Source organism: Tamandua tetradactyla, chromosome 8, assembly GCF_023851605.1.
Source record: "Tamandua tetradactyla isolate mTamTet1 chromosome 8, mTamTet1.pri, whole genome shotgun sequence".
Taxonomy (NCBI): Eukaryota; Metazoa; Chordata; class Mammalia; order Pilosa; family Myrmecophagidae; genus Tamandua; species Tamandua tetradactyla.
In genome coordinates, this window is record NC_135334.1 from 71,694,059 (window position 1) to 71,720,213 (window position 26,155).

The window sequence follows — 26,155 nt, forward strand, 5'->3', positions numbered from 1 at the left end:
CTCCAACACTGAAAGTAGATCAGTATGGCTGTAGGGTTATATGAATAATATTGTAAACATAAGCTTTTTGGTCAATAGACCACCAAATAATTTTTCCTTCTTGCTTGATTTTAATAGCCAGGGATATAGCCAGTATCCAGCCATCCAAAAATTATCTGCTCGGAGTAGTAAAGGTTCCAACAAAAGAATTACTGCTGAAGAGATCTGGTAAGAATCCTGAATTAGCACTTTCTGATTCTAGCCTTTCCCATTCACATCCCTACAATGTGTCATCTTTTCTGGTTCCCTAGCAAGATAGGCAAAAGAAAGCATGACCCTTAATATATTCTGAAGTCTCCCAGTTACCTTAAAAGTTTCCTGAAGAACTTTTTCTCCAAATCATTCCAAAGCATTTCTAAGAAAACAAAGGTAAAAACATTATGCTGTCATCCTGCTCTAGAAAAGAAGATGCTAACAATAATAATGAATATGGCAATACCCATTACATTGTATAGCACTAGGTAAATATATGTATATATTTAACATTTTTATTGTGAGATATATACAGAAAGGCAATAAATTTCAAAGTACATTTTAACAAGTAGTTACAGAATACATTTCAATGTATGGTATGGGTTACAGTTACACAATTTCACGTATTTCCTCCTAGCTGCTCTAAAAAGAAATATCAAGATCAGAATTGAGTAGTCATACTCAATTGTTAAATAGTATCTTCTCTATTATAACTCCTTCTTCTCCTTTGATCCTTCTCCCAGTCTTTAGGGATATTTGGGGAATGACTATTTTAACTCCTTCGTGTTGAGAAAGGATGTTGACATAGTTTAGGGGGATGCAACTGGTTGATGCTCTTGAAAAAATTGGGAACTATGGATTTCAGGACTTATCTGGCCTTGGAGCCATCTGGAGGTTATAGGTTTCTGAAAAATAAACTTAGTGAGTAAAACTGTTATAGAGTCTCAGATAGAGCCCTAGGTATTCTTAAGCATTTACAAGAATATTGTTGGTTGGGGCTTGGCATACCAGGGCAATTAGCAATACCTAGCTGAAGCTTGCATAGGAGCAGAATAGCCTCTGTACTCTATTTGAAACCTCTTAGCCACTGATACCTTATTTTGTTAAATTTCTTTTCCACCTTTGGTTCAGGTAGGCATTGTTGATCCCATAATGCCATGGCGAGGGTCACCCCAGGGAGTCATGTCTCACATTACCAGAGAAACATACACCCCTGGATGTCATATCCCACACAGAGGGGAGGGTAATGATTTTACTTGCAGAGTTGGGCTTAGAGAGACAGGAGCCTCATCTGAGCAACAAAAGAAGTTCTCTGAAAGTAACTCTTAGGCATAATTATAGGTAGGCTTACATTCTCCATTACCGAAATAAGTTTCATAAGAGCAAGAGAGAAATGAGACAAAATAAAGTTTCAGTGGCTGAGAGATTTCAGAGTCAAGAGGTTATCCTGGAGGTTATTTTTATGTGTGATATGGATTATGTAGATATCCCTTTTTAGTTTATGATGTATTGGATTGGCCGGAGGAAAGTACCTGAAACTGTTGAGCTGTGTTCCCATAGCCTTGATTCTTGAAGATGATTGTATAAAGATATAACATTTACAGTGTGACTGTGTGATTGTGAAAACCTTGTGTTTGATACTCCTTTTATGCAGGGTGTGGACAGATGAGTAAACAAATATGGATAAATAAATACTAGGGGGGACAAAGGGTAAAATAAATTGGGTAGATGGAAATACTAGAAAGTCAATGAGGAAAGAGTAAAGTATATGGTATGTGTGAGTTTTTTCTTTTTATTTTTTTCTGGAGTTACATAAATGTTCTGAAAATGATCATGGTGATGTTTACATAACTATGTGATGATGCTGTGAGCCATGTATACAATGTATGCGTATGAAGATTTCTCAATAAAAATAAAAATAAAAAATTTGTGATTATTTAGTTGGGTGCTTATATGTTTTTTTTAAAAATAGGGTTCCCGGGCAGTGCAACAGTGGCTGAGTGGCAGAGTTCTCGCCTGTCATGCCGCCTGGGTTTAATTCCTGGTACCTGCCCATGCAAAAAAAAAACCACAAAAACAAAAAGAAAAAATAGCTTTAAGAGATACTTATTGAAGAATTTCAGAAGAAAAGGTGGAATTCCTTCAAAATAATCCATTGTTTGTGGAGGACTCAGGGAAAAGTAGATCTGTTTAACTATAAACAAGATTAGCTGTTTGTTGATAACTCTTGAGCTGGTGATTGGTTCATGGGGTTGCTTATACTGATCTCTGCAGTTTTGTGAATGTTTGGGGTTTTCCATAATAAAAATTAAAAAATAAAATAAAATTTTAATTAAAGGAAAAAAGATCAAGGGCCTGGCCTATTGAATTGGGAGTCCCTAATGTTTGAGAGAATATCAAGGATTTCCCAAGTGGGAAAGTTTAATAATTTCATATTTGTCTCTAGTCCCTCAGGAGAGTTTGCCAATACTTTTTATGTATTCACATACCATGTAATCATCCAAAATGTACAATCAGTGGTTCACAGTATCATCATAAGCTGTGCATTTATCATCACAACTGACTTTTGGGGGAGGGGAATAACATATACAAAAAATATATAAATTTAAAAGCGCATTGCAACAATTAGTTGTAGAACATATTTCAGAGTTTGGTATGGGTTACAGTTCCTCACTTTTAAGTTTTTACTTCTAGCTCCTCTAAGATACTGGAGACTAAAAAAATATCAATATAATGATTCAGCAGTCATACTCATTTGTTAAGCCCTATCTTCTCTGTATAACTGTACCATCACCTTTGATCATTCTCCCACTCTTTAGGGGTATTTGGGCTATGCCCATTCTAGCTTTTTCATGTTGGAAGGGGCTGTTGATAATATGGGATGGGGAATGGAACTAGTTGATGTTCTGGAGAGACTGGACCCCCCCTTCATTTCAAGACTTATCTGGTCCGGAGGATGGTGGTTTCTGGAAAGTTAACCGTAGTGCATGGAACCTTTGTAGAATCTTATATATTGCCCTAGGTGTTCTTTAGGATTGGCTGGAATGGTTTTGGTTGGAGGTTGCCAAGCTATGGTAGGTAGCAATGCCTAACTGAAGCTTACATAAGACTAACCTTCAGAGTAGCCTCTCAACTCTGTTTGAACTCTCTCAGCCACTGAGACCTTATTTGTTACACTTCTCTTCCCCCTTTTGGTCAGCATGGCATTGTTAATCCCACTGTGCGGGGCCAGGCTCCTCCCTGGGAGTCATCTACCACACTGCAAGGGAAACTTTCATCCCTGGATGTCATGTCCCACGTAGGGGGAGGAAAATAATTTCACTTGCAGAGTTGGGCTTAGAGAGAGGCCACATCTAAGCAACAAAAGAGATCCTTTGAAAGTAACTCGTAGGCATACCTGTAGGTAGGCTAAGCTTCTCCACTATGTACATGAGCTTCATTAGAGCAAGCCTAAAGATCAAGGGCTTGGCCTATTGATTTGGGTATCCCTAATCTTTGACACAGTATCTGGGGTTTCCCTGTTGGTAAAGTTTAATAGTTCCACGTTTTTCCTCCCATCCCTCAAGGGACTTTGCCAGTACTTTTTGATTATCTGCTTAATATACTTTGGGGTGTATCCAGGTATAACATTAAGCTATACAGGATTAAAGGCCCTAATTCTTATTCTTGGATCCCTGTGTTTGGATTGTTTAAATAATCTATCCAGAAGGTTGAGTTAAATTATGTGCTACAGAAAATTTAAGTTCTGGAGAAAATAAACCTTTCTTCCTTTGGTTTCAAAGAGTAGATGAGGTTCTAAAATATAGACAATGTCTTCTTTACCTCTGTATTCTGAATTCTCTTAACCCTGACCTGATTGGCTTTGTTCTTATCTCTAAATACCAGGTTGTACATATAGAAAATAGCCTCTGAAAATCCAGAAATAACATTTACCACTCTGGACTAAATGTGACTGCGATAAAGGTTTACAATCCAGATCCCTGTTTTCTTATACATACTTTCTAAATAAGACCATACAATATTTGCTCTTTTATTTCTGGCTGATTTTGCCTCGCTAAATGCCCTACAGGCGCATTCACAATGTTGCATGCCTCACAATTTTGTTCCTTTGTGGCAGCGTGATATTCGATCACATGTGTACACCATCATTTACCAGTGTCCTTCTCAGTGCATCCTTTAGCCACCTCCATTCATTGGGCATCATGTAAATTTGTTCAAAGTCAACAGTCCATCAATGCTCTCAATTTTAGATAATTTCATTCTTCCTAAAAGAAAGATAACCAATAAACACACCCTCACCAAATAGGAAATCTAAACTTCTTAACTCTTGTCCCTCCCCCCATTATTTGCCTATGCTGCTGTGGTGGTGGTGCTGATGGTTTCCTTTTGAACATAGCCCATAGCATGCACTAGCTGTTTTCCCCTTGTACCCTGGGCGTAAATACTCTTTGTACACGAATCATACCTTTGAAGTAATTCTTGGAAGAACTAATTTATATTTCTAGTGTAAATCCATAGGACACGTAGGTCTGTACAATCCCTTTCAATCATATTTGTCTTCAATATGCTAATATTACCTATAGACCCACTAATGAACTGCCTTCGCTTTTGTCTATTCCCTTACATTTGAGTTCAACATCATTAGCTAACCGTTCACTGATTTGTAGCTTCCTTCTATCTTTAGGTCCCCTTATTCTTTATTATAAGACTGTGATTTTACCTTTACCATGGTCATGAAAGTGAAATCATAGTGTCTATCGTTTGTGTCTGGCTTATTTGACTCAGCATTATGTCCTCAAATTCACTATCTTGTCATGTGCTGCAGGACATTACTTTGTCTTACTGCTGCATAATATTCCATTGTATGTATATACTACATTTTGTTAATCTACTCGTCTGTTGATGGACACTTGGGTTGCTTCCATCTTTAGGCAATTGTGAATAATGCTGCTATGAACATTGGTGTACAAATGTCTGTTTGTGTCACTGCTTTCTGCTCTTCTGGATATATACCGAGTAGTGATATTCCCAGGTCATAGAGCAACTCAATATTTAGTTTCCTAAGGAACCACCACACTGTCTTCCATAGCGGCTATACCATTATACATTCTCACCAGCAGTGCGTAAGTGTCCCAGTTTCTCCACATCCTCTCCAGCATTTGTAGGTCCCTGTTTAATAGCATCCATTCTTATAGGTGTGAGGTAGTACCTTATTATAGTCTTGATCTACATTTCCCTTAAAGCTAATGAGAATGAGCATCTCTTTGTGTGCTTTTTAGCCATCTGTATTTGCTCTTCAGTAAAATGTCTATTCATATCTTTAGCCCTGTGTTAGTTAGATTCAGTTGTCAACTTGGCCAGGTGAGCATACCTAGTCTTGTTGCTGTGGACATGAGCCAATGGTACGTGAACCTCATCTGTTGCTAATTACATCTGCAGTGGGCTAGGAGGCATGTCTGCTGCAATGAGTGACGTTTGACTTAATTGGCTGGTGCTTAAATGAGAGATCGCAACATAGCGCAGCTAAGCAGCTCAGCATTCCTCATCTCAGCACTAGCAGCTCAGTTCAGGCCCTTGGAGATGCAGAAAGAAGTCACCCCGGGGAAAGTTGTTGGAACCCAGGGGCCTGGAGAGAAGACCAGCAGAGACCATCTTGTGCCTTCCACGTAAGAAAGAACCTCAGTGGAAAGTTAGCTGCCTTTCCTCTGAAGAACCAAGAAAAGAAATCCCCTTTTATTAAAAGCCAATTCATCTCTGGTGTGTTGCATTCCGGCAGCTAGGAAATTAGAACAAGCCCCTTAATAATTGGGTTGCTTGTACTTTTGTTCTTGAGTTGTATGATTTCTTTCTGTATATAGGATATCAAACCTTTATCTGATGTGTGATTTCCAAATGTTTTCTCCCATTGAGGTAGTTGCCTCTTCACCTTTTTGTCAAAGTCTTTTGAGGCACAAAAGTATTTGATTTCCCGTTTTGTCTGTTTTTTATTTTGTTGCTTGTGCTTTGGGTGTAAAGTTTAGAAAGCTACCTCCTATTACTAGGTCTTGAAGATGTTTCCCTCCATTTTCTTCTAGGAACTTTATGGCACTGGTTCTTATATTTAGGTGTGCCAATACTTTTTTTAAAAATTTATTTATTAATTAAGAACAAACAAACAAAAATAACATCATTCTGTTCTACATATACAATAATCAGGAATGCTCAATATCATCACATAGTTGCATATTCATCATTTCTTAGAACATTTGCATCAATTCAGAAAAAGAAATAAAAAGACAACTGAAAAAGAAATAAAACAATAACAGAACAAAAAAGATTATACATACCATACCCCTTACCCCTCGCTTTCATTTATCACTAGCATTTCAAACTAAATTTATTTTAACGTTTGTTCCCCCATTCCTTATTTTTATTCCATATGTTCTACTCGTCTGTTGACATGGTAGATAAAAGGAGCATCAGACACAAGGTTTTCACAATCACACAGTCACATCGTGAAAGCTGTATCATTATTCAATCATCATCAAGACACATGGCTACTGGAACACAGCTCCACATTTTCAGGCAGTTTCCTCCAGCCTCTCCACTACTTCTTGACTAACAAGGTGATATCTGTCTATTTAATGCATAAAAGTAACCTCCAGGATAACCTCTCGACTCTGGAATCTCTCTCTCAGCCACTGACGCTTTGTCTCATTTCACTCTTCCCCCTTTTGGTCGAGAAGGTTTTCTCAATCCCTTGATGCTGAGTCTCAGCTCATTCTAGGGTTTTTCTTAATCCCTTGATGCTGAGTCTCAGATCATTCCAGGATTTCTGTCCCACGTTGCCAAGAAGGTCCACACACCTGTGAGTCATGTCCCACATAGACAGGGGGAGGGTGGTGAGTTTGCTTGTTGTGTTGGCTGGAGAGAGAGCCCACATCTGAGCAACAAAGAGGCTCTCTTGGGGGTGACTCTTAGGCCTAAATTTTAAGTAGACTTGACCTATCCTTTGTGGGGTTAAGTTTCATATGAACAAACCCCAAGACTGGGGGCTCAGTCTATAGCTTTGGTTGTCCACACTGCTTGTGAGAATATCAAGAATTCAACTTGGAGAAGTTGATTTTCTCCCCGTTCTCACCATTCCCCAAAGGGGACTTTGCAAATACTTTTCCAGTCACTGATCAAATCACTCTGGGATTCATTGGGGCATCACTCTGGACAAACCAACAAAATCTCATGTCTGACCCAAGATTCCAAGTACTTATGATGTTCAATCAAGCTATCACCATAAGTTACATTAGGAGATGGGTATGCCAATACTTTTTAATTATCTTCCCAACATATTCTAGACTGTATCCAGGTATTACATTAAGCTATACTGAAATACAAGCCCTTGTGCCTAATCTAGGCTCTATGTGTTTAAATTGTTTAAATGAACTGGCCAGACAGGTTAAGTTAGATTGTGTGCTACGAAAAATTTAGGTTTTGGACAAAATATACCTCTCTTCTTTTGATTTCGTTTAGTAGGTGAAGTTCTAAAATTCAGACACGCTTATTCTTTACACTGTATTCTGATTTACCTTAGACCCAACCAGATCAGCTTCATTCTTATCTCTAAGTTGAAGCCTGATCTCTTTTTCAGTTTAACAGTAGCTGTATGTAGTAATGCTGACTTTCAGAGCTACAGAATTCCAACACTGAGTCTTAGGTATCACACAGGTGCACAGAGTTCCAGGAAAATAGCAGGTTATGTACATATTGCACAACATCTCAGAATTTAGAAATAAGACTTAAAGCTCGGAAATAAATGTGACTGTTCTAAGAGCTTACGGTCTAGGCCCCAATTTTCTTATAAGTATTTTATGAAAGAGTCTATTTTATAAAATTTGTCCTTTTGTTTCTAGCTTATTTTGCCCAGCATAATGTCTTCATGATATATTCACCTCATTGAATGCCTCATGACTTCGTTCCTTTCTGTAACCACACAATATTCCATCATAAATATATCCCATAGTTTGCCCTTTACTTCTCACTCAGTATATCCTTTGGCTACCTCCATCCATTGGGTTTCATAACTAACATTGCCATAAACACTGTGCAAAATGTCTATTGGAGTCCCTGTTTCAGTTCTTTCTCGTATACTCCCTGTAAAGGATTACCTAATCATATGTCGACCCTGTATTTAGCCTCCTGTGGATCCACTAAATTACCCTCCAGTGGGGCTGCCGCGTTCTGCTACCCTACCAGCAATGAATAGGTATACGTCTCTCTCCACATTTTTTCTAGTACTTGAATCTTTCTTTTCAAAATATATGTATATATATATATATATATTTCTCAGATTTTGTTTCATCCTTATGATAACCCTGCCTAGCAGGCATTTTCATTTGACAGACATGAAAACTTAGATTCAGAGAGTTTAAGTGATCTGCCAAAGAGTAGTAGGAAAGGAAATTAAATCCATATTCACCCGTTATTTTTCACTCCTTTCTCATGAAGAAGAGATAAGAGTATGGAGTAAAAGTCTTGAAAGAATGGATGTAACCACCAAGGCAGTCTGAAAATATTGGCCCCATCCAACTTACTTACCAAGTGATTTGACCTCTCTGAGCCCCAGTTTTCTCACGTCATGTATGGAGGTGGTAAATTCTGATAAGTCAACAAGCTAAGAATTGATGAAATAGAATATATAGAGTACTTGACATATAGTAGACACTCAGTAGATGTTAGTTTTCCTTTTCTTGCCCATCTTCCTCTCTAGGATTGTGTGGTCTAATTTCCAGAATTCTGTCACACATCTCCCATGTTTAATTGTGAATTAAAATTTGACCAATACCTTTATGTATTAGGGTTCTCCAGAGAAACAGACCAACAGGATATATTGTATATCAATATTAAGAGATTTATTCTCGGAATCAGTTAACAATCCCATGTGGATTGGCAAATCCAAATTCCGTAGGGCAAACCACAAGTTAAAAATTTCAAAAATGGTAATTCTGACTTTGAAACCGTAAGGCAAGCTGCAAGCTGAAAAATCCAGTGAAGGTGAAGTTGTATTCCCCAGGAGAAGCTGGCTGGGTAAAGAAGAGGCAGAAATTTTTCTTTCTGACATCTGAAATCCTCAGTTTTGCTATAAGACCTCTAACTAATCAGATGAAGAGACTCCCCTCATTGCCGAGGGCAAGTTACTCTGTTGGTTATAGATGGAATAATCCACAGAGACAATCAACTGAATTCATCCATGATATACCTTCATAGTATCAATCAGTCCAGTGCTTGCTTGACCAAACAACTGGACACCATAACCTAACCAAGTTGACATATGAAATTAACCATCACTTTGCAAGTAGGTACTATGTGCCTGCCAGAGAGAAGTCTGTCCAACTTGATATGGGGTTCAGGTCTGTGATCTAGAACAAGTCATTTCATCTTCCAGAGCCATCATTTCCTCATCTGTAAAAATGGAAATAACAAAATTATTGAAATATTCAATAAAATTATACACGTGAAATATCTTGGCACAGGGCTGGGCACATAGGACACCTCAGTTTTCTTCCTCCTGAAATTTATACCAGAATCTTTCAGGGAACAGGTACCATCTTGGAAGTTCCATCTCTAAACATTTAAATTAAACCCTAGGAAATAAATCTTTGAAACAATTTGGGATATATATTTGTCTTTGTAGTCAGAGTTCTTCCAAAGTAAGCGTTGTTTTGTTTTCTCCTGCCAGTAATCTTTTTTGCTTTGTTTTCATTTTGGTTTTGTTTTGTTTATATAATTGTGTGTATAAGGCTTCAACCGCTTATAGTCAAGAATTCATTGGTCATAATTTTTTAAATGCATTTTTAAAGATAAACTATTTCAGAGCTTGTCTGATAAATTTCACATTCTAGGTCAGGTCTATTCATTTTTCATCGATAATTGACTTGCCACCAATAAATTTACAAAATTTTCACTACAAATGCTTTACAAAATCTTTTTCATATTTATCATGGAATGTTTGATGAGGGTGGCAGCCATGACAAAAATGCCTATATAAGTCCTAATAAAAGTTCTTACATAGTCATAGCCTTCTATCTAGCTAGCAGGTCTGTGCTTTTTATTTTTATTTATTTATTTTTTTGTATGCTGTGGGGGGGGGGTGTCACATTTCATTCTTTTTCCATGTGAGTACCTTGTAATTGCAGTACCATTTGTTGATTTTTTTTTAAATGCATAGGTCAGGAATTGAACCCAGGGTTCCCCCATGATAGAAGATAATTCTACCACTGAACTACTCTTGTACCCCCAGGTCCATGCATTTTTAAAGCAGTTTTACTGAGATATATTCACATATTACAATCCATTCCTGCCAGTAATCTTAATTATAGAACCATAGTTTTGTTTCCTGTAACCAATGATTTTAATTATACAACCATAGAGAAAAAGACAGCATTAAATCCAGCAGTTCTTAAACTCTGAAATTTTGTATGTATGTTCATTTATGCATTTTTCTGAGGATAATAGCTTTCATTGTAGCTAGAGTAATCTCTATCAAAAAAATATTAAGAGCCACTAGGCTGTGGGAAAGCTAACACCCAAAGATGAGAAGTTACTTAAGTCAAGGATGTATGTCTTTAGAGTATCCAAGCCTAAAGGAACCTTAGAAATCAACATATTCAGCCTTTTCATTTTATAAACAAAAACTTGAAAGTCCCCCAAATTAAATTCTTGTCTAAAAGTCATAAAATCTTACATGCCCATTGTTGAGCCCAAATCTTCTTATCCATAAAATATAATTTAATAAAGCTTTTCTCAGAAAATTTCCATAAAGGCTTTTATACCAATCCTCAATCCTTTATACACAGTTCTAAAATCCAAAAAGCTCTGAAAATCAGAAGCTTTGTTTTATTAACTCAGCCAAACTGACCTCAATTGCTATCAAACAATTTTACAGTCTTTATTTTCTGAGTTAGGCCCACTACCTATTCTTGTAAAGTCTCACTGAAATACAGCCATACCCATTCATTTACTTGTTGTCTGTGGTCACATTTGTGCTACAACAGCAGATCTGAGTAGTTGCCATTGAGGCCATATGGCCCACAAAGCCTAAAATATTTGCTATCTGGCCTTTTACAGAATAAATTTGCCAACCCCTGATTTAAATAACCCCTGGCTGGCACATACTATTCATTTTATGTACCACATTACCTTTCTGAAATCTGAAAATTTCTAAAATTAGAAATAAATCTGTTCTTAACGGTTTCAGATAAGAGATTGTGAACCTATAGTAGATGTTCTAGTTTGCTAGCTGCTGGAATGCAATATACCAGAAACGGAATGGCTTTTTAAAAGGGGAATTTAATGAGTTGCTAGTTTACAGTTCTAAGGCCGAGAAAATGTCCCAATTAAAACAAGTCTATATAAATGTCCAATCTAGGGATCCATCCATGGAAAGATACCTTGGTTCAAGAAGGCCGATGATGTTCAGTGCTTTTCTCTCAAGTGAGAAGTCACATGGCGAACACAATCAGGGCTTCTCTCTCAGCTGGAAGGGCACGTTGCAGACACGGCATCATCTGCTAGCTTTCTCTCCTGGCTACCAGTTTCATGAAGCTCCCCGGGAGGCGTTTTCCTTCTTCATCACCAAAAGTCCCTGGCTGGTGGACTCTCTGCTTCGTGATGCTGCAGCATTCTCTGCTCTCTCTGAATCTCTCATTCTCCAAAATATTTCCTCTTTTATAGGACTCCAATAAGCCAATCAAGACCTACCCAAATGGGTGGAGACATGTCATCCCCTAATCCAGTTTAACAACCATTCTTGAGTAAATCATATCCAGGGACATGATCTCATTACAGTTTCAAACATACAGTATTGAATAGAGATTATCCTACCTTTATGAAATGGGATTTATATTAAAACATGGCTTTTCTTAGGGGGCATGCTTCCTTTCAAACCAGCACAGTAGATAAGAGGGTAGACTTTGGTACCAGCTAGACTTGGATTCATATCCTAGCTCTACCCCTTGGTAAACTGCAGTAACTTGGGTATTTTTGTGTGTGTGTGTGTGTGTGTGTGTGTGTGTGTGTGTGTGTGTTTTTAAATACCAAAAACACCAAACAAATGCAAACATTTGTAATTTTTGATCATTCTGTTCTACATATATAATCAATAATTCACAATATCATCACATAGTTGCATATTCATCATTAACATCATTTCTGGGAACATTTGCATCTGTTCAGAAAAAGAAAACGAAAACAAAAAAATTCATACATACCATATCACCAGCATTTCACTCTAAATTTATTTTAACATTTGTTCCCCCTATTATTCATCTTTATTCCGTATGTTTTACTCGTCTGTTGATGAAGTAGATAAAAGGAGCATCAGACACAAGGTTTTCACAATCACACAGTCACATTGTGAAAGCTATATCATTTACAATCATCTTCAAAAAACATGGCTACTGGAACACAGCTCCACATTTTCAGGCAGTTCCCTCCAGCCTCTCCACTACTTCTTGACTAACAAGGAGATATCTATTTAATGCGTAAGAATAACCTCCAGGATAACCTCTCAACTCTGTTTAGAATCTCTCAGCCATTGACACTTATTTTGTTTCCTTTCACTCTTCCCCCTTTTGGTCGAGAAGTTTTTCTCAATCCCTTGATGCTAAGTCTCAGCTCATTCTAGAGGTTTTCTTAATTCCTTGATGCTGAGTCTCAGCTCATTCCAGGATTTCTGTCCCACATTGCCAGGAAGGTCCACACCCCTGGGCGTCATGTCCCACGTAGATGGGGGAAGGTGGTGAGTTTGCTTGTTGTGTTGGCTGGAGAGAGAGGCCACATCTGAGCAACGAAAGAGCCTCTCTTGGGGTTGACTCTAAGGCCTAATTTTCAGTAGGCTTGACCAATCCTTTGTGGGGTTAAGATTCATATGAACAAATCCCAAGATTGGAGTCTCAGTCTATGGCTTTGATTGTCCGCACTGCTTGTGAAAATATCAAGGATTCAAGTTGGGAAAGTTGAATTTTCCCCCTTTCTCGCCACTCCCCAAAGGGGACTTTGCAGATCCTTTTTTATTCACTGTTCAAATCATTCTGGGATTTATCGGGGCATCACTCTGGACAAGCCAACAAAATCTCGTATCCTACTCAAGGTTCCATGTACTTATGGTGAGTAACTTGGTTTTGACTCTTGAGCTTCACTTTTGTCATCCATAAAACAGGAATTATCTCATTTAGTCCTCAGAATTTCACAGGCCTAGCAGGAGAATTAAGTGAAATTATATATGCATATGTATATATATATATATATATAGCACTGGCAGAATTTCTGACACATAGTAGAATCTCAGTAAAGAATAGCTGTTATTTTGAAATCTAGTGTCTGGTTCTTGGTATGTGCTCATTAGGTGGTGGTTTTCTTAGTGGATGACCTGGGGAGTAGATCCCAAATCTCCTGACTTTTTGTCCCAAACCTTTTCCATTTTATTCATAATATCGTTATACTATTTCACATTTTTTATGACACTTCTCTCTCAAAGCTCTTCTAAAACCATAATCTCACTTGACAATCACAAGAACTTTGTGTGATAGGCAAGATCGGCATTAATTTTCCCATTAGTTGGATAAGGTAACCAAGGTGCAGGGAAATTGATGGCTTACCCAGAATGAACCACGGTTTTGGGCTGAGTGAAGGAAAAATCTTGGGTCTTCTGACTCTCCTAGGCTTTGTTCTTCCTACAAAGTTTCACTGCCTTTCAGTGGTCAGATGAAGCACAGGCTGTATTTACCTATGGGTATTTGTTTTCTGTTCTGTGTTGGGCCAGAATGGTGATGGCTCTGGGGTGAGGCAAGTTTTTTGTTTGTTTGTTTTGTTTTTTAAGACAATAACTCACAACTTTTCTTTTCCCCCTTTAGGAATCACAGGATGGTATCCTGTCATTTTTCCAGAAGATAGAGTCCTGCCTCACAGCTTGGAGTTCATGCAGAAGATTGTGGGTGGTCTGGAGATTTCAATTTCCTTTACCCATCCTGGAGATAGAGAGCGGGTATTGGAAGCTGCCAAGCTTTTGGGCTGGAGCTTTGAGAACAGCCTGACGCATCTTGTCAAGATGGACGAAGAGGAGCCAGCCACTGTCACCATCTCCACTCCACGGCTCTGGCTGCCCCTCCATTGTGTCCTGCTTGCTGGCCAAAAGCACATTCATAAGAACACCTATTGCTATCTTCGCTACAAGCTGTATGATCTTGAAGGCTTTTGGACCCCTCTCAGGAAGCCTAAGGAATCTACAAATAAAAAGCAGGTCATGGTTACTTTCAAAGCATCCAAAAGAGCAGATGTCACCAGGGGCCCATCACTGCTTTGGTACTTTAGAGAGGAGAGGCTAGAGATACAAGTGTGGCGGGCGTATGGCAATGATAGTGTGGAGAGGCCTCACCAGACAGACAGCTGGATTGGATCAGCCTTCGTGGACCTGAGCAGACTTGGGGAGAGGTCAGCAAGGACACTAACTGTCAGTGGTAAGTGAGAAGCTAGGCTCAACTCAATAGTTTGAATACCTACTTTGTGTCAGATATCATGTGAGATTCACTATCACCCATTATTTTATTTTATTTGGTCTTTCCAGCAATCTGGTGAGAACTCAAGCACAAACATCCTTTTTTTTTTTTTAAAACCAGTATTTATTATATTTTATTTTCTAATTCACAGCATGGTTGTGCATTCAGCCCCATGAGTAAATTTAGAACATTTTCATTACTCAAAAAAGAAATAAAAATAAAAAAAGAAAACCCTAACCTCCCATACTCTTATTCCCCACCATGTTATTGACCCTTTGTGTGGGTGTGTTGCATTTGTTACTGTTGATGATAGAGTATTAAAATATTACTGTTAACTGTAGTCCATAGTTTGCAATAGGTATGTTTTTCCCAATTACCCTTTTATTATTAACTCTTTATAATGATGTCATACATCTTCTAGTTTATGAGAGAACTTTTTAATATTTGTATAGTTAATCACAGACATTGTCCATCACAAGATTCACTGTGTTATACATTCCCTTGTTTTAACTTCCAACTTTCCTTCCGGTGACATGTATGTCACCAGACCTTTTGACCACACTCATACACCATTCAGTGCTGTTAATTATTCTCATGATAGAATACAACCATCACCTCTGCCCATTTTCAGATGTTTAAGTTCACCCTAGTTGAACATTCTGCATGTATCAAGTAACCACTCCCTGTTCTTTAGTGTCATTCTATATCTTCTGTAACCCTATATCCTGTATTTTGTCTATGAGTTTACATTTTATAAATAGTTCATAACAGTGAATCATAAAATATTGTCCTTTTGTGTCTAACTTATTTCACTTAACATAATGTCCTCAGGGTTCATCCATGTTGTCACATGCTTCAGGACATCATTCCTTTTTACTGCTGAATAATATTCCATGATATGTATAGATCGCATCTTGTTTATCTATTCTGTTAATGGACACTTGCCTTGTTTTCATTGTTTGGCAATTGTGAATAATGCCGCCTTCAGATTCGTGTGCAAATGTCTGTTCAGTCCCTGCTTTTAGATCTTCTGGGTTTATCCTGAATAACAGGATTATCAGGTCATAAGGCAACTTTCTACTTAGCTCCCGGAAGAACCACCAAACCATACTCCACAGCGGCTGTAACATTTAACATTCCCACCGTTAATGAATAGGTGTTCCAATTTCTCCACATCCTCTCCCACACTTGTAGTTCCCTGTTTAATAGCAGCCATTCTAGTAGGTGTGAGATGATATCTCATTGTGGTTTTGATTTGCACTTCCCTAATAGCTAGTGAAGCTCAGCATGTTTTCATGTGCCTCTTAGCCATCTGTATTTCTTCTTTGGAGAAATGTCTATTCATGTCTTCTGCCCATTTCTTAATTGGGTTGTTTGTCTTTTTATTGTTGAGTTGTGGGGTTTCTTTATTTATACAGGATATCAAACCCTTATCAGATTTCCAAATATTTTATCCCTTGAGTTGGTTGCCTTTTCACCCTTTCGGCAAAGTCCTTTGAAGCACTGAAGTATTCAATTTTCAAGAGTTCCTATCACCTATCACTAGATCTTGAAGATAGTTCCCTATATTTTCTAGGAGTTTTGTAGTATTGGTTCTCATATTTAGGTCTTTGATCCATTTTGAGTTAATTTTTGAAGAGGGTGTGAGATAGGGGTCCTCTTTCATTCTTTTGGTTATGAATATCCAGTTCTCCCAGCATCATTTATGGAAAACTGTTTTGTCCCATTTGGGTAGGCTTGTGAACCTCATCCAAAATCAGTTGAGGGGGGTGCAAGGGTAGTTCAGTGGTAGAATTCTTGCCTGCAGGAGACCCGGATTTGATTCCTGGGCTGTGCACCTTCCAAAACAAAACAAGCAAGCAAAACAAAAAACAAAAAAAATACAACAGATGGTACTGCAACAACAGGATACTTACATGGAAAAAGAATGAAATGTGACCCCTGCCATACAGCATACACACCAAAAAATCAGTTGAGGATAACCAGTCAGCATGGAATGAATAGACCTGGTGACTAAAGTGGGAGATGAGCTCCATCTGTGAGTGGCTCCATGCCTGGCTCTGCATTGGTGTTTAATGCCAAGGAGCTGTAGATGGTTTTGCACTGAGAGGAATTGGGAAGATCTGCCTGCTCTGCTACTCTGGACTAGATTTTCAAGAGGACTCTACATGCTGACTTCACTTCCCATGGGTTTTTGGCCACCTTTTATGTGGTGGCAGGACCTGTGATTCAGCAGAGTTAGCTGCCATGGGGCATTTTGAGTCTTATGCACCTTGGCCATTTTGTACTGGATCAGAACTAGGGAATACCTAAGCTCTGACGCAAAGAGGAGGTAGAAAGAATGGTATTAAACATTCATAGGCCAAGATCAAGGTCACATGGAGTTTCTTTTCCAGAAACTTCCTTTCCCAACTGAGTTCCGTCTAGATCCTCCCATTCCAATCAAAGATCATTCCTAGCCCTGTGTAGATAATGGGAAAGTCCCACTGTATGAAGAAGATTTGTCAACAGCAACAGAAATGTTCAAGAATATGTTGGATTCATGATGTTCAGGAATATGGCTGTAGACTTTTTTCTCAGGAGGAGTGGAAATGCCTGGACCCTGATCAGAGGGATTTATACAGAGATGTAATGTTGGAAAACTACAGCAACCTGGTGTTACTAGGATTCTCCATTTCCATACCTGATGTGATTTTCTTTTTGGAACAAGGGAAGGAACCCTGGTTGATTATGAAGGACATGACGAGAGAATGGTGCCTAGAACTGGGGTTCATATGTGCAACCAAGAAGTCTGTTCACAAAAAGAAACCTATGAAGTAGCATCATCCCAGGGGATGAAAATGGAAAAAAGTCATAGCCTTGTGAGCTTCAGTGTCTGAGATGACTGGGAATGTAAAGACCAGTTTGAGGGACATGAGATAAATCAGGAGGGATATTTGAGGTAAGCATTAATCACCTATGAAAAAATGCCACCTTCAGCCAGCAGACATCTCTTACACTATGTCAGCAAATTCATTCTGGAGAAAATCTCTATAAATTTAAAAAATGTGTGAAGACCTTTACTTATAGTTCAGAACTTAGATAACAGCTAAGAATTCAAATTGGTAAGAACTCCTTTAAATGTAAGAAATGTGGAAGGGCCTTTAGACTGCATTAACAACTTGGTCAACATCACCAAATTCATACTGGTGAGAAATCCTGTGACTGTGCACAGTGTGGGAAGACCTTTGTTTGTGGCTCACAACAGTATGGTAAATTCATACTGCCGAGAAACCTTATAAATGCAAGGAATATGGGAAGGCCTTTATCAATGGTTCAGAACTTAATGGCTCAGATCATCATTACTGGTGATGATCCTTATGAATGTAAGGAATATGGGAAGGCTTTTAGATAGTCTGCACGCCTTACTCAACATCAGAGAATTCATACTGGTGAGAAACCCTATGATTGTAAAGAATGTGAGAAGGCCTGTAGATTGCATTCACAACTTGGTCAACATCAGCAAATTCATTCTGGTGAGAAATCTTATCAATGTAAAGAATATTGGAAGGCTTTTAGACAATCTACATACCTTACTCAACATCAGAGAATTCATAATCTAATTTATTTGTATAGGTAACCCTTTACATGCCATTCATTTGTCATGGATCATCAAATTTCATACTAGAGCAAAATACAGTATATGTGGGAATTTCTTTTAACCTTATACTCAATTATTTAACATCAGAAAATTTAATACTAAAAAATTGATAATGCAGAAGAGTTTTCTATTATAAATCAAACTTTGTTGAAATCCTACGAATTCATACTAGGGATTGTAAATAAGAAAAGGCTAATTAACTTCTCTGTGCTTAAATTTAATAATTGGTAGATTGGTGAAACTAATCATATATATTTGTAATAAAGTATCTAACTCCAAAAAAATAAAAATCAATTGACCATAGATCTGAGCATCTATTTCTGAACTGTCAGTTTAATTGCTTTGATCAATATGTCTATCTTTACATCAGTACCATGCTTTTTGACCACTGTAGCTTTATAATATGCTTTAAATTAGGATGTGTAATAAAATGGGCTTTAAATCAGAGCGCTCACTACTTTCCATTGTTGGAGGTAGTAGATAAGGTAAAAATTCTTGTGTTGTATACCAACATCAATGTCTTTTGCAAATTGGTATATTCAGGCCTCTGACAAAGGAGAAGGGACCCCATGTACCTTCAGTGAGTATTTCCTCCTAGATTAAAAAATGTTCTTGGTATCTACTTGCCTGGCCTTATTCTCCCATTCCTCTTGCAGGTGTGTATCCTCTATTTGGACGAAATGCTTCCGACCTCTCAGGAGCTGCTTTACGAGTTCATGTGGTTCTTTCCTCTCTTTCCCCACACCCTGGACCCACTTGTGAGCCAGACTCCATGGACCTCAGCAGCCACAGTGAGGATGAGCCCCCTTCCAAAAAGGATGAGATGCAGCTCTCTCCCTGTCATGGCAACCAGAAATCTCCTCCTGCCTGTGCCCAGGTCCCTTGCAACAGAACCACAATTGAAGACTGCTCAGCCCACGAAGGCCCTGCTGAGTTGGTTGGAACTTTTGCAGTCAGTATCCTGGTAGAAAGAGCAATGCACTTAAGCTTGAAAGGTAAGCTCTGCTTACTTATTCAAGAACATATGTCTGACTTCTCAGTGTGGTCCTCTTTTCATGAATATTTCAGATCATGTCAGTAGCTACAAGAACTATTAATCACCTCAATCAATAATTATTACATTTCTCAAGCCCGCAGGTGTAAGCAACTTGAAAGCCATTCTGAGCTTTCAGTCAAAATGTGAACTTACAGTCAAAATCTGTCTTAATTTTAAATACCATAAATTCCCCAGTCCAGAAACCCATCATTGACACTTTTCTACAATTAAATTACCAGGTCTATTCAATTACTTTCTTTCTTAAATTTCTATCAGATCTCTTCTTTCTTTTCCATCCCCACCCACTCAGGGCCTCTTCATTATGCACCAGGGGTCAGGGTTTCTTAATAGTGGGTCCATAAACCCCCAAAAGGTCCATGAATAAAACTCAAAGTCAGTGAACTTGGAGAGGAAAATGATTACATCTTTATTGTTATAAGCCCCATAACATTTCCTCCATTATGTATATAGCCAATAAACCCAGGTAATATTGGAAGTAATAGAAGTCGTGAGGATTTTTCATAACACGTTAAGAGTTTTTGCAGATACCTTAGAATATCATTTATACCCATCATATACTTTGAATTGACAGTAGCTATCAAACCACATGGTTAGATCCTGCTAAATGTTAATAAAGCACATATATGACTGTATTACAAACTATTTTAGTGTTTCTTACAACCTATGTCACTGTATTAGATTTCTTTGTAATCTTATGTATTTTACATTATGTATTATTTTTTGTTTTGTTTTGGTTTTCTTTTGTTTTGTTTTGTTTTTTTTGCATGGGCAGGCACCAAGAATTGAACCTGGGTCTCTGGCATGGCAGGCGAGAATTCTGCCACTGAGCCACTGTTGCACCACCCTACCATAATTTTTTAATTAGAACAGTTAAAGGTTTACAGAAAAATACTTTAAAATAGTTTACAAACACTATTTCAAAAAGAGACCCATGGAACTCACCAGACTACCAAAGGAATCCTTGGCACAAAGAACCCTTGCCCTACCTTCATTCAGCCTTGTAATCTCTCCTAAATTTTTCTTTCTGACAGCACCTTTCTCACTTGTCTGGTTAATTCCAACTCCTCTTTTATGACTCAGCTCCAGCATCACCATTTATTTGATGGCTTCCATAACCTAAAGGCCCCTCCTAGTTTACTCCACTAGTACTTTTGCCTTCTTTTTCATAACATATATCACGCAGTACTAAAATTGTTTGTTTGCATGGTTTTCTTTCCCACTATATTTAAGCTGTTTGAGAGCAGAGATCTTATTCATTTGTTTGTTCATTCATTCAGCAACATAACTTAGCAAACACATTTGCTATGTGCCAGGCACTGTCCTAGGTGCTCAGAATATAGCAGTGAACAAAACAGACAAATACTTTGCTCTTTGGCACTAACATTCTAATAGGAATATATTTTGTTCTGTATCTCTAGCCAGTAAATTATGTGTGTGTGAAACTTTGAGCAAGTTAACTGTTTCTCTCTTTGTTGTGGATTTTCCATCTGTAAACAGCTGTGATTAATGGCTGAGATGCGTGATGACTATGAATCTAGAGCCTAGAAGGTTTCATATACATCTTGTGATTTGGTCTCCCTCTTGGCTCCCATCATGTCTGTTTTGGCCTCTCTCAGACTATGTTGTGTGTCCTTAGTGTTTTGGAACAGAAAGAAAATTCATGCTCATAGTAACTATTATTTCTCTTTCGTTCCTGCCCCTTTACCACCACCACCACCACCTACAGTCATCATCCCTAGGGTTTTTGGGTGTTTTTTTTGTCATGGGCAGGCACTGGAAATTGAACCCAGGTCTCCAGAATGGCAGGCAGGAATCCTGCCACTTAGCCACTGTTGCACTGCCCTTTGCCTAGGGTTTTAAGTTTCGGAGATCTTGAAATATTTTATCTCAAGATGAAGTCTTCCCCAAGCACAGTTTTGCTTTGCTATATTAGAGATACTGAGAACTCATCGCCGTCACAAAATTGGGAAGCAATTTTTTATTTTTAGCTGCCCCGCCAAAGCAGCCCAATTTTTTTTTCATTTTAAGTAATATTTTAACATTTTCTTTCTATTTATTTATTTATTTTTTGTTTTTAAGTTTTTTTATTGTGAAATATAACATATATACAGAGAAGTAATAAATTTCCAAGTACATTTTTAATAAGTAGTGATAGAACAGATTTTAAAGTTTGATATGGGTTACAGTTCCACAGTTTTTCATTTTATCTTCTAGCCGTTTCAAGTCACTGAAGACCAACAGAAATATCAGTATAATGATACAGCAGTCATACTCACTTGTTAAATCCTATCTTCTCTGTTATACTCCTCCTTCTCTTTAAATAAGATATATGCATAAAAGCAATACATTTCAAAGTACATCACAACAATTAATTGTAGAACAGATTTCAGAGTTTGGTGTGAGTTACCATTTACAATTTTAGGTCTTTATTTCTAGCTGCTCTAAGTTACTAGAGGCTAAAAGAAATATCAGCATAATGATTTAGTACTCTTACTCATTTGTTAAACCCTACCTTCTCTGTATAACTCCACCATCACCTTTGTTCTTTTTCCCACTCTTTAGGGGTATTTGGGCTATGCCCATTCTAACTTTTTCATGTTGGAAGAGACTGTCGATAAAATAGGATAGGGAAATGTAACTAGTTGATGTTCTGGAAGGGCTGGCCTCTCTGCATTTCAGGATTTATCTGGTCCAGGGACCCATCTGGGGGTTGTAGGTTTTGGGAAGTTACCCTAGTGCATGAACCTTTGTAGAATCTTATATAATGCTCTAGGTTTCTTTAGGATTGGCAGGAATGGTTTTGGTTTAATTAGAACAGTTACAGGTATATAGGAAAATACTTTAAAATAGTTTACAAACAGTATTTCGAGAAGAGACCCATGAAACTCACTAGACTACCAAAGGAATCCAAGATATTGCTACCTATCATAACTTTGGCAAATTATGATAGGTAGCAATGTCTAACTGAAGCATGGGTAAGAGTGACCTCCAAAGTAGCTTCTCAACTCTATTTGAACTCTCTCAGCCACTGATACCTTACTTGTTACAGTTCTTTTCCCCCTTTTTGTCAGGATGGCATTGTTGATCCCATAGTACTAGGGCCAGGCTCATCCCTGGGGGTCATCTCCCACGCCACCAGGGACATGACATCATCCCTGGATGTCGTGTCTCACATGGGGGGAGGACATTGGTTTCACTTGCAGAGTTGGAAAGCAGCCCAATTTAACAAGTCTGATAAAAGAAAACTGAATTTTTAAAGAGAGAAATCAATAGATGATTGGGTTTAAGAAAAATACAGAAAAGCTTTATTGATTTTTGCAAGGATTTTTTGTTGTTGCTTTGAAAATTAAATTTAATAAACAAAAATATGGTATACATTCCATTTTAGGAGGAAACCCTCTTCATTGCAAAAGCAAAATACTTGTAACTTTTCAGTAAGACAGTGACTTATATTTTTTAAACACAGCTTGGCAAGGTAATTTGACAGTAACTTTTTCAGTGTCTTCTGTGTACCAGGTTCTATTCTAGTTTTTATACATTACCTTGTTTAATCTTTACCACCCATGGGATTTCAGTGTGAATAGATTATGATACATACTCATTTGACTAATAAGGCTCAAAAAGGTAAAATGGGCACTTCAGAACTAATCTGGACTCACCGCCACCATATTCCTGGGTCATCATTTTTACTTCGTCCATTCTCTACACTTAAGATCTTCGTTCCGGAGCCATGTCTGAAGGGGTGGACTTGGTTGATATATACACTGAGGAGAAGTTTGGTCAGGACCCAGAGTTCAACAATGCAGAGCAGATTGACCTGTATGATAATGTGCTGACAGCCACCTCACAACCTTCAGATGACAGAAGCAGCAGAACAGAGACACCTTCTCCAGTTTGTCAGGAGCCACCTCCCAAGCCCCACAACAAGACGCCTGCAATTCTGTATACCTATAGTGGTCTGCATAATAGATGGGATACTCTCTGTGTGGGCAGCTTTTCCTGGTGAACCACTGACCAGCAGCTGACCCAGGTTATTCACTCTATAGGAATCTATGATGTGGAATTGAAATTTGCAGAGAATCAAGCAAATAGCCAGTCGAAAGAATATGCTGAAGTGGTGGTAGCCTCTGAAAACTCTGTCTAAAAATTGTTGAAACTTCTGCCAGGAAAAGTTTTTAATTGAGAAATAGTAGATATGACACCAGCCACCTGGTAGAACCTGTCATAGTTTGAGACATAGGCTCAGAAACATGAGTGCATCCAAGTCCTAAGAGGTGGAATACCTCCATAGGCCCACTCCTGAGATTCTAGTGATACTGCTGATGGATGCACCACACCCTCTGAGAATCTTGTACCCTCATCTGCCTGTGTAGATAAACCCCCAGTTTATCAGTTGCCCTCCTTCAGCACTCCCCCTCATGGATCCGACCCCATCCCCAGTTCCACCACCTCTATCTTCAAGTTTTGGGATCCCACCTTCTCCTCCTGGTATCCACTACCAGCATCTCATGCCCCCTCCTCCTTGATTACCTCCCCATCTGGCCGTACCTCACCCTGGGGCCATCCCATCTGCCCTTCAACTAAGTCCAGCCTTCTTCCCCTCACCAAATGCTATAGTGGGGCCTCTACCATATACTTGCATGAAGTTCTCTGTACCCTATAATACCATGGCAGTCGAGATTCGGGCACTCCACCCTTCACGGTGAGTGAAGCTGAATTTGAGGAGATCATGAAGTGAAACAGCAATTTCCAGCAGTGCCATTTCCAAACTGGTATCTGAAAGCCAGTGCAGTGGAATACAGTGACTCAGTTGAGACACTGTTCACAGCCATTGGTGCTATCAAACAGTCCTGGATTGCCAGTGATGAGCATTGCTGTGTCCTCATCTCCACTCTTAAGTACTGTCTTCATGGAATTGAAGCTAAGTCCTATAGTGTGGGTGCTAGCAGGAGGCACCAGGACCTGCTTCGTAATGAAAATAGGCATAACGATTACTTCCAAGAAAGGAAGCGGGAGCATGAGAGACACCCGGGTAGAGAACAGGACAGGCACCACTGAGGAAGGAGTCTCATTGGAAGCAAATGTTTTTTTAATGGACTTTCATCTCCTCGCCTTGATCAGAACTAAAGGACATAGGCCACTTAGCCTTTCCCCTTCCTATAAATCCCTGACTCCCTCCACATACCCAGGGAATACGCTCTGCCCCACAGGATTGAAGATTGCTTGACAGCCCTTCCAATTCTACACCTCCTGTTTGCCAGGGGGATATACCCTAAAAACGTTATATGGTTGGGAGGGGTGACTGACAGGAAGAAAACACCATATCCAGGCCTCTGGTTGCCATAGAGAATGGTGCTTAGTCAAAGTAAATATATGAGTTTCTGATTCTCCAGGAACAGTTCAGTGGTCAATGGGAAGACTTTCTTCCCAGAGAAAATGGATCCTCATTGTGAGGTCTAAAAGAGTGCCTGGGTGTGCCAAAATACGCCTCAGGTTCTGCTCTTGGCACTAAATTTGGTGGGGCTAAGAGTGTCCAAACTCCTTGCTAATGCACCACTTCTGTATTTAACTCTTCTTTACCTCCCAGCTCTTTGAAGAAGTTATCTGAAAACAGAAATCATCTTAGGAAAAGCTACTTCTCTTCTTGCTTTTCCTTCTCACATATTGATAGTTTATTTCCCTGACCTCCCCAGAGGGCTGAATCCTTTCAACTCCCTCCTGCCTAGCCTCCTCAGCGGACTTACGACCCTGACAGGTTGTTTTCTGCTGGGGAGCCTGTCAGAGCCAATTACCACCCTGTGCTGCTCAGTGCTATTTGCCTTGCATAATAACCAGCACTGTTAGGTGTTTTCTTTCCCTGGGAATTTTCCATTTCACACATGGAGCCCTTCCCCCATGAAGGCTGCTTAAGAAATAGGTACTTGTTTTGGAAAAAGGTACTAACCGGGATATTGGGACACTGGGACCTCATCAATGAAGAACCCTTGTGATATACCAGGACTGGGAAAGGAGGTGAATTGGGCTGGATATGGCCTACTTCCATAGACTTTACTTTTCCAAGTTTAATGTAAGCATGGGCTTACATTCTCGAGGTACATGCCTTTACATATTATGGGATAACCTGGTACTAGTTGTCAGGTAAAGTCACAAATTTGGGGTCTTTCCGTCTTTCAACTGTTGACTGAATAGTTCCTCTCGCCTACACCTAGAGGTACTTCTGCCTCTAATAAGGAGCAAGGAAGAAATAGAGCCTGACTTGAATGAACACAGCTCAGAGTTCTAAGAACCACCACTCTGGGGGCCACTTTTTACACAACAGATGAAATTGCTTCTCCCATAATATCTAAATTGTGATTTGCATACTGTGATGTCCTGCAGTACCTACAGGGTGATGCTAATTCTACATACATCTACTGGACATATGACATCTAAAATGAGAAGAGACATGGCATGTGAGATGTAGGGTCACTGGAGACCCTTCTGGCTCAGAGAGGAGACACCAAATTTGACTGAACCCTTCCTCTGTTCCCAGCATGTTTCTGACTGACATAGTTCTCAGTCACTGTGGGAGACCCCCTGGGTTGAAGAGGCACATTCAACTTTAAAGCACGACACCCCCCACCTGGCCAAGTGTTAAGTGACGTGCTTATACTCAAGCAGCTCCAGGTATCTTTTTCAAGTGTAGAGAAAACCAAGTAAGGTGGCATTTTAAGGAAAAAGATACATAGAATACCAGGAAAGCCGGTTATTAGAGAATTTTTTTTCTCCACGTTCTTTTATTTTGTTTTTACTCAATGACATACTTTTTAGTTTTATTTCCTGATAGCAAAAAGGAAAAAACACCCAATCTCAAAAAGATCATGGCCCCAGCCGCCTGTTGTTGGTGATTTATTTGTCTTTCTGATAGGTTGTAAATTG

The 26,155-nt window shown here is 38.9% G+C and overlaps 1 protein-coding gene and 1 pseudogene across 7 annotated transcripts in view; both read left to right on the forward strand.

Moving 5' to 3' along the window:
• Window positions 1-26,155, forward strand: part of C2CD3 (C2 domain containing 3 centriole elongation regulator) — a 235,253-nt gene that overhangs the window by 120,262 nt on the left and 88,836 nt on the right. For all 7 annotated transcript variants that reach the window (XM_077113600.1, XM_077113599.1, XM_077113596.1 and 4 more), the window contains 3 exons: window positions 118-207; window positions 13,899-14,501; window positions 18,837-19,175. In XM_077113600.1, the coding sequence (XP_076969715.1) occupies window positions 118-207; window positions 13,899-14,501; window positions 18,837-19,175 (1,032 nt within the window). The remainder of the gene's footprint in view (window positions 1-117; window positions 208-13,898; window positions 14,502-18,836; window positions 19,176-26,155) is intronic.
• LOC143644519 (cleavage and polyadenylation specificity factor subunit 7 pseudogene) lies at window positions 21,281-26,070 on the forward strand (annotated as a pseudogene).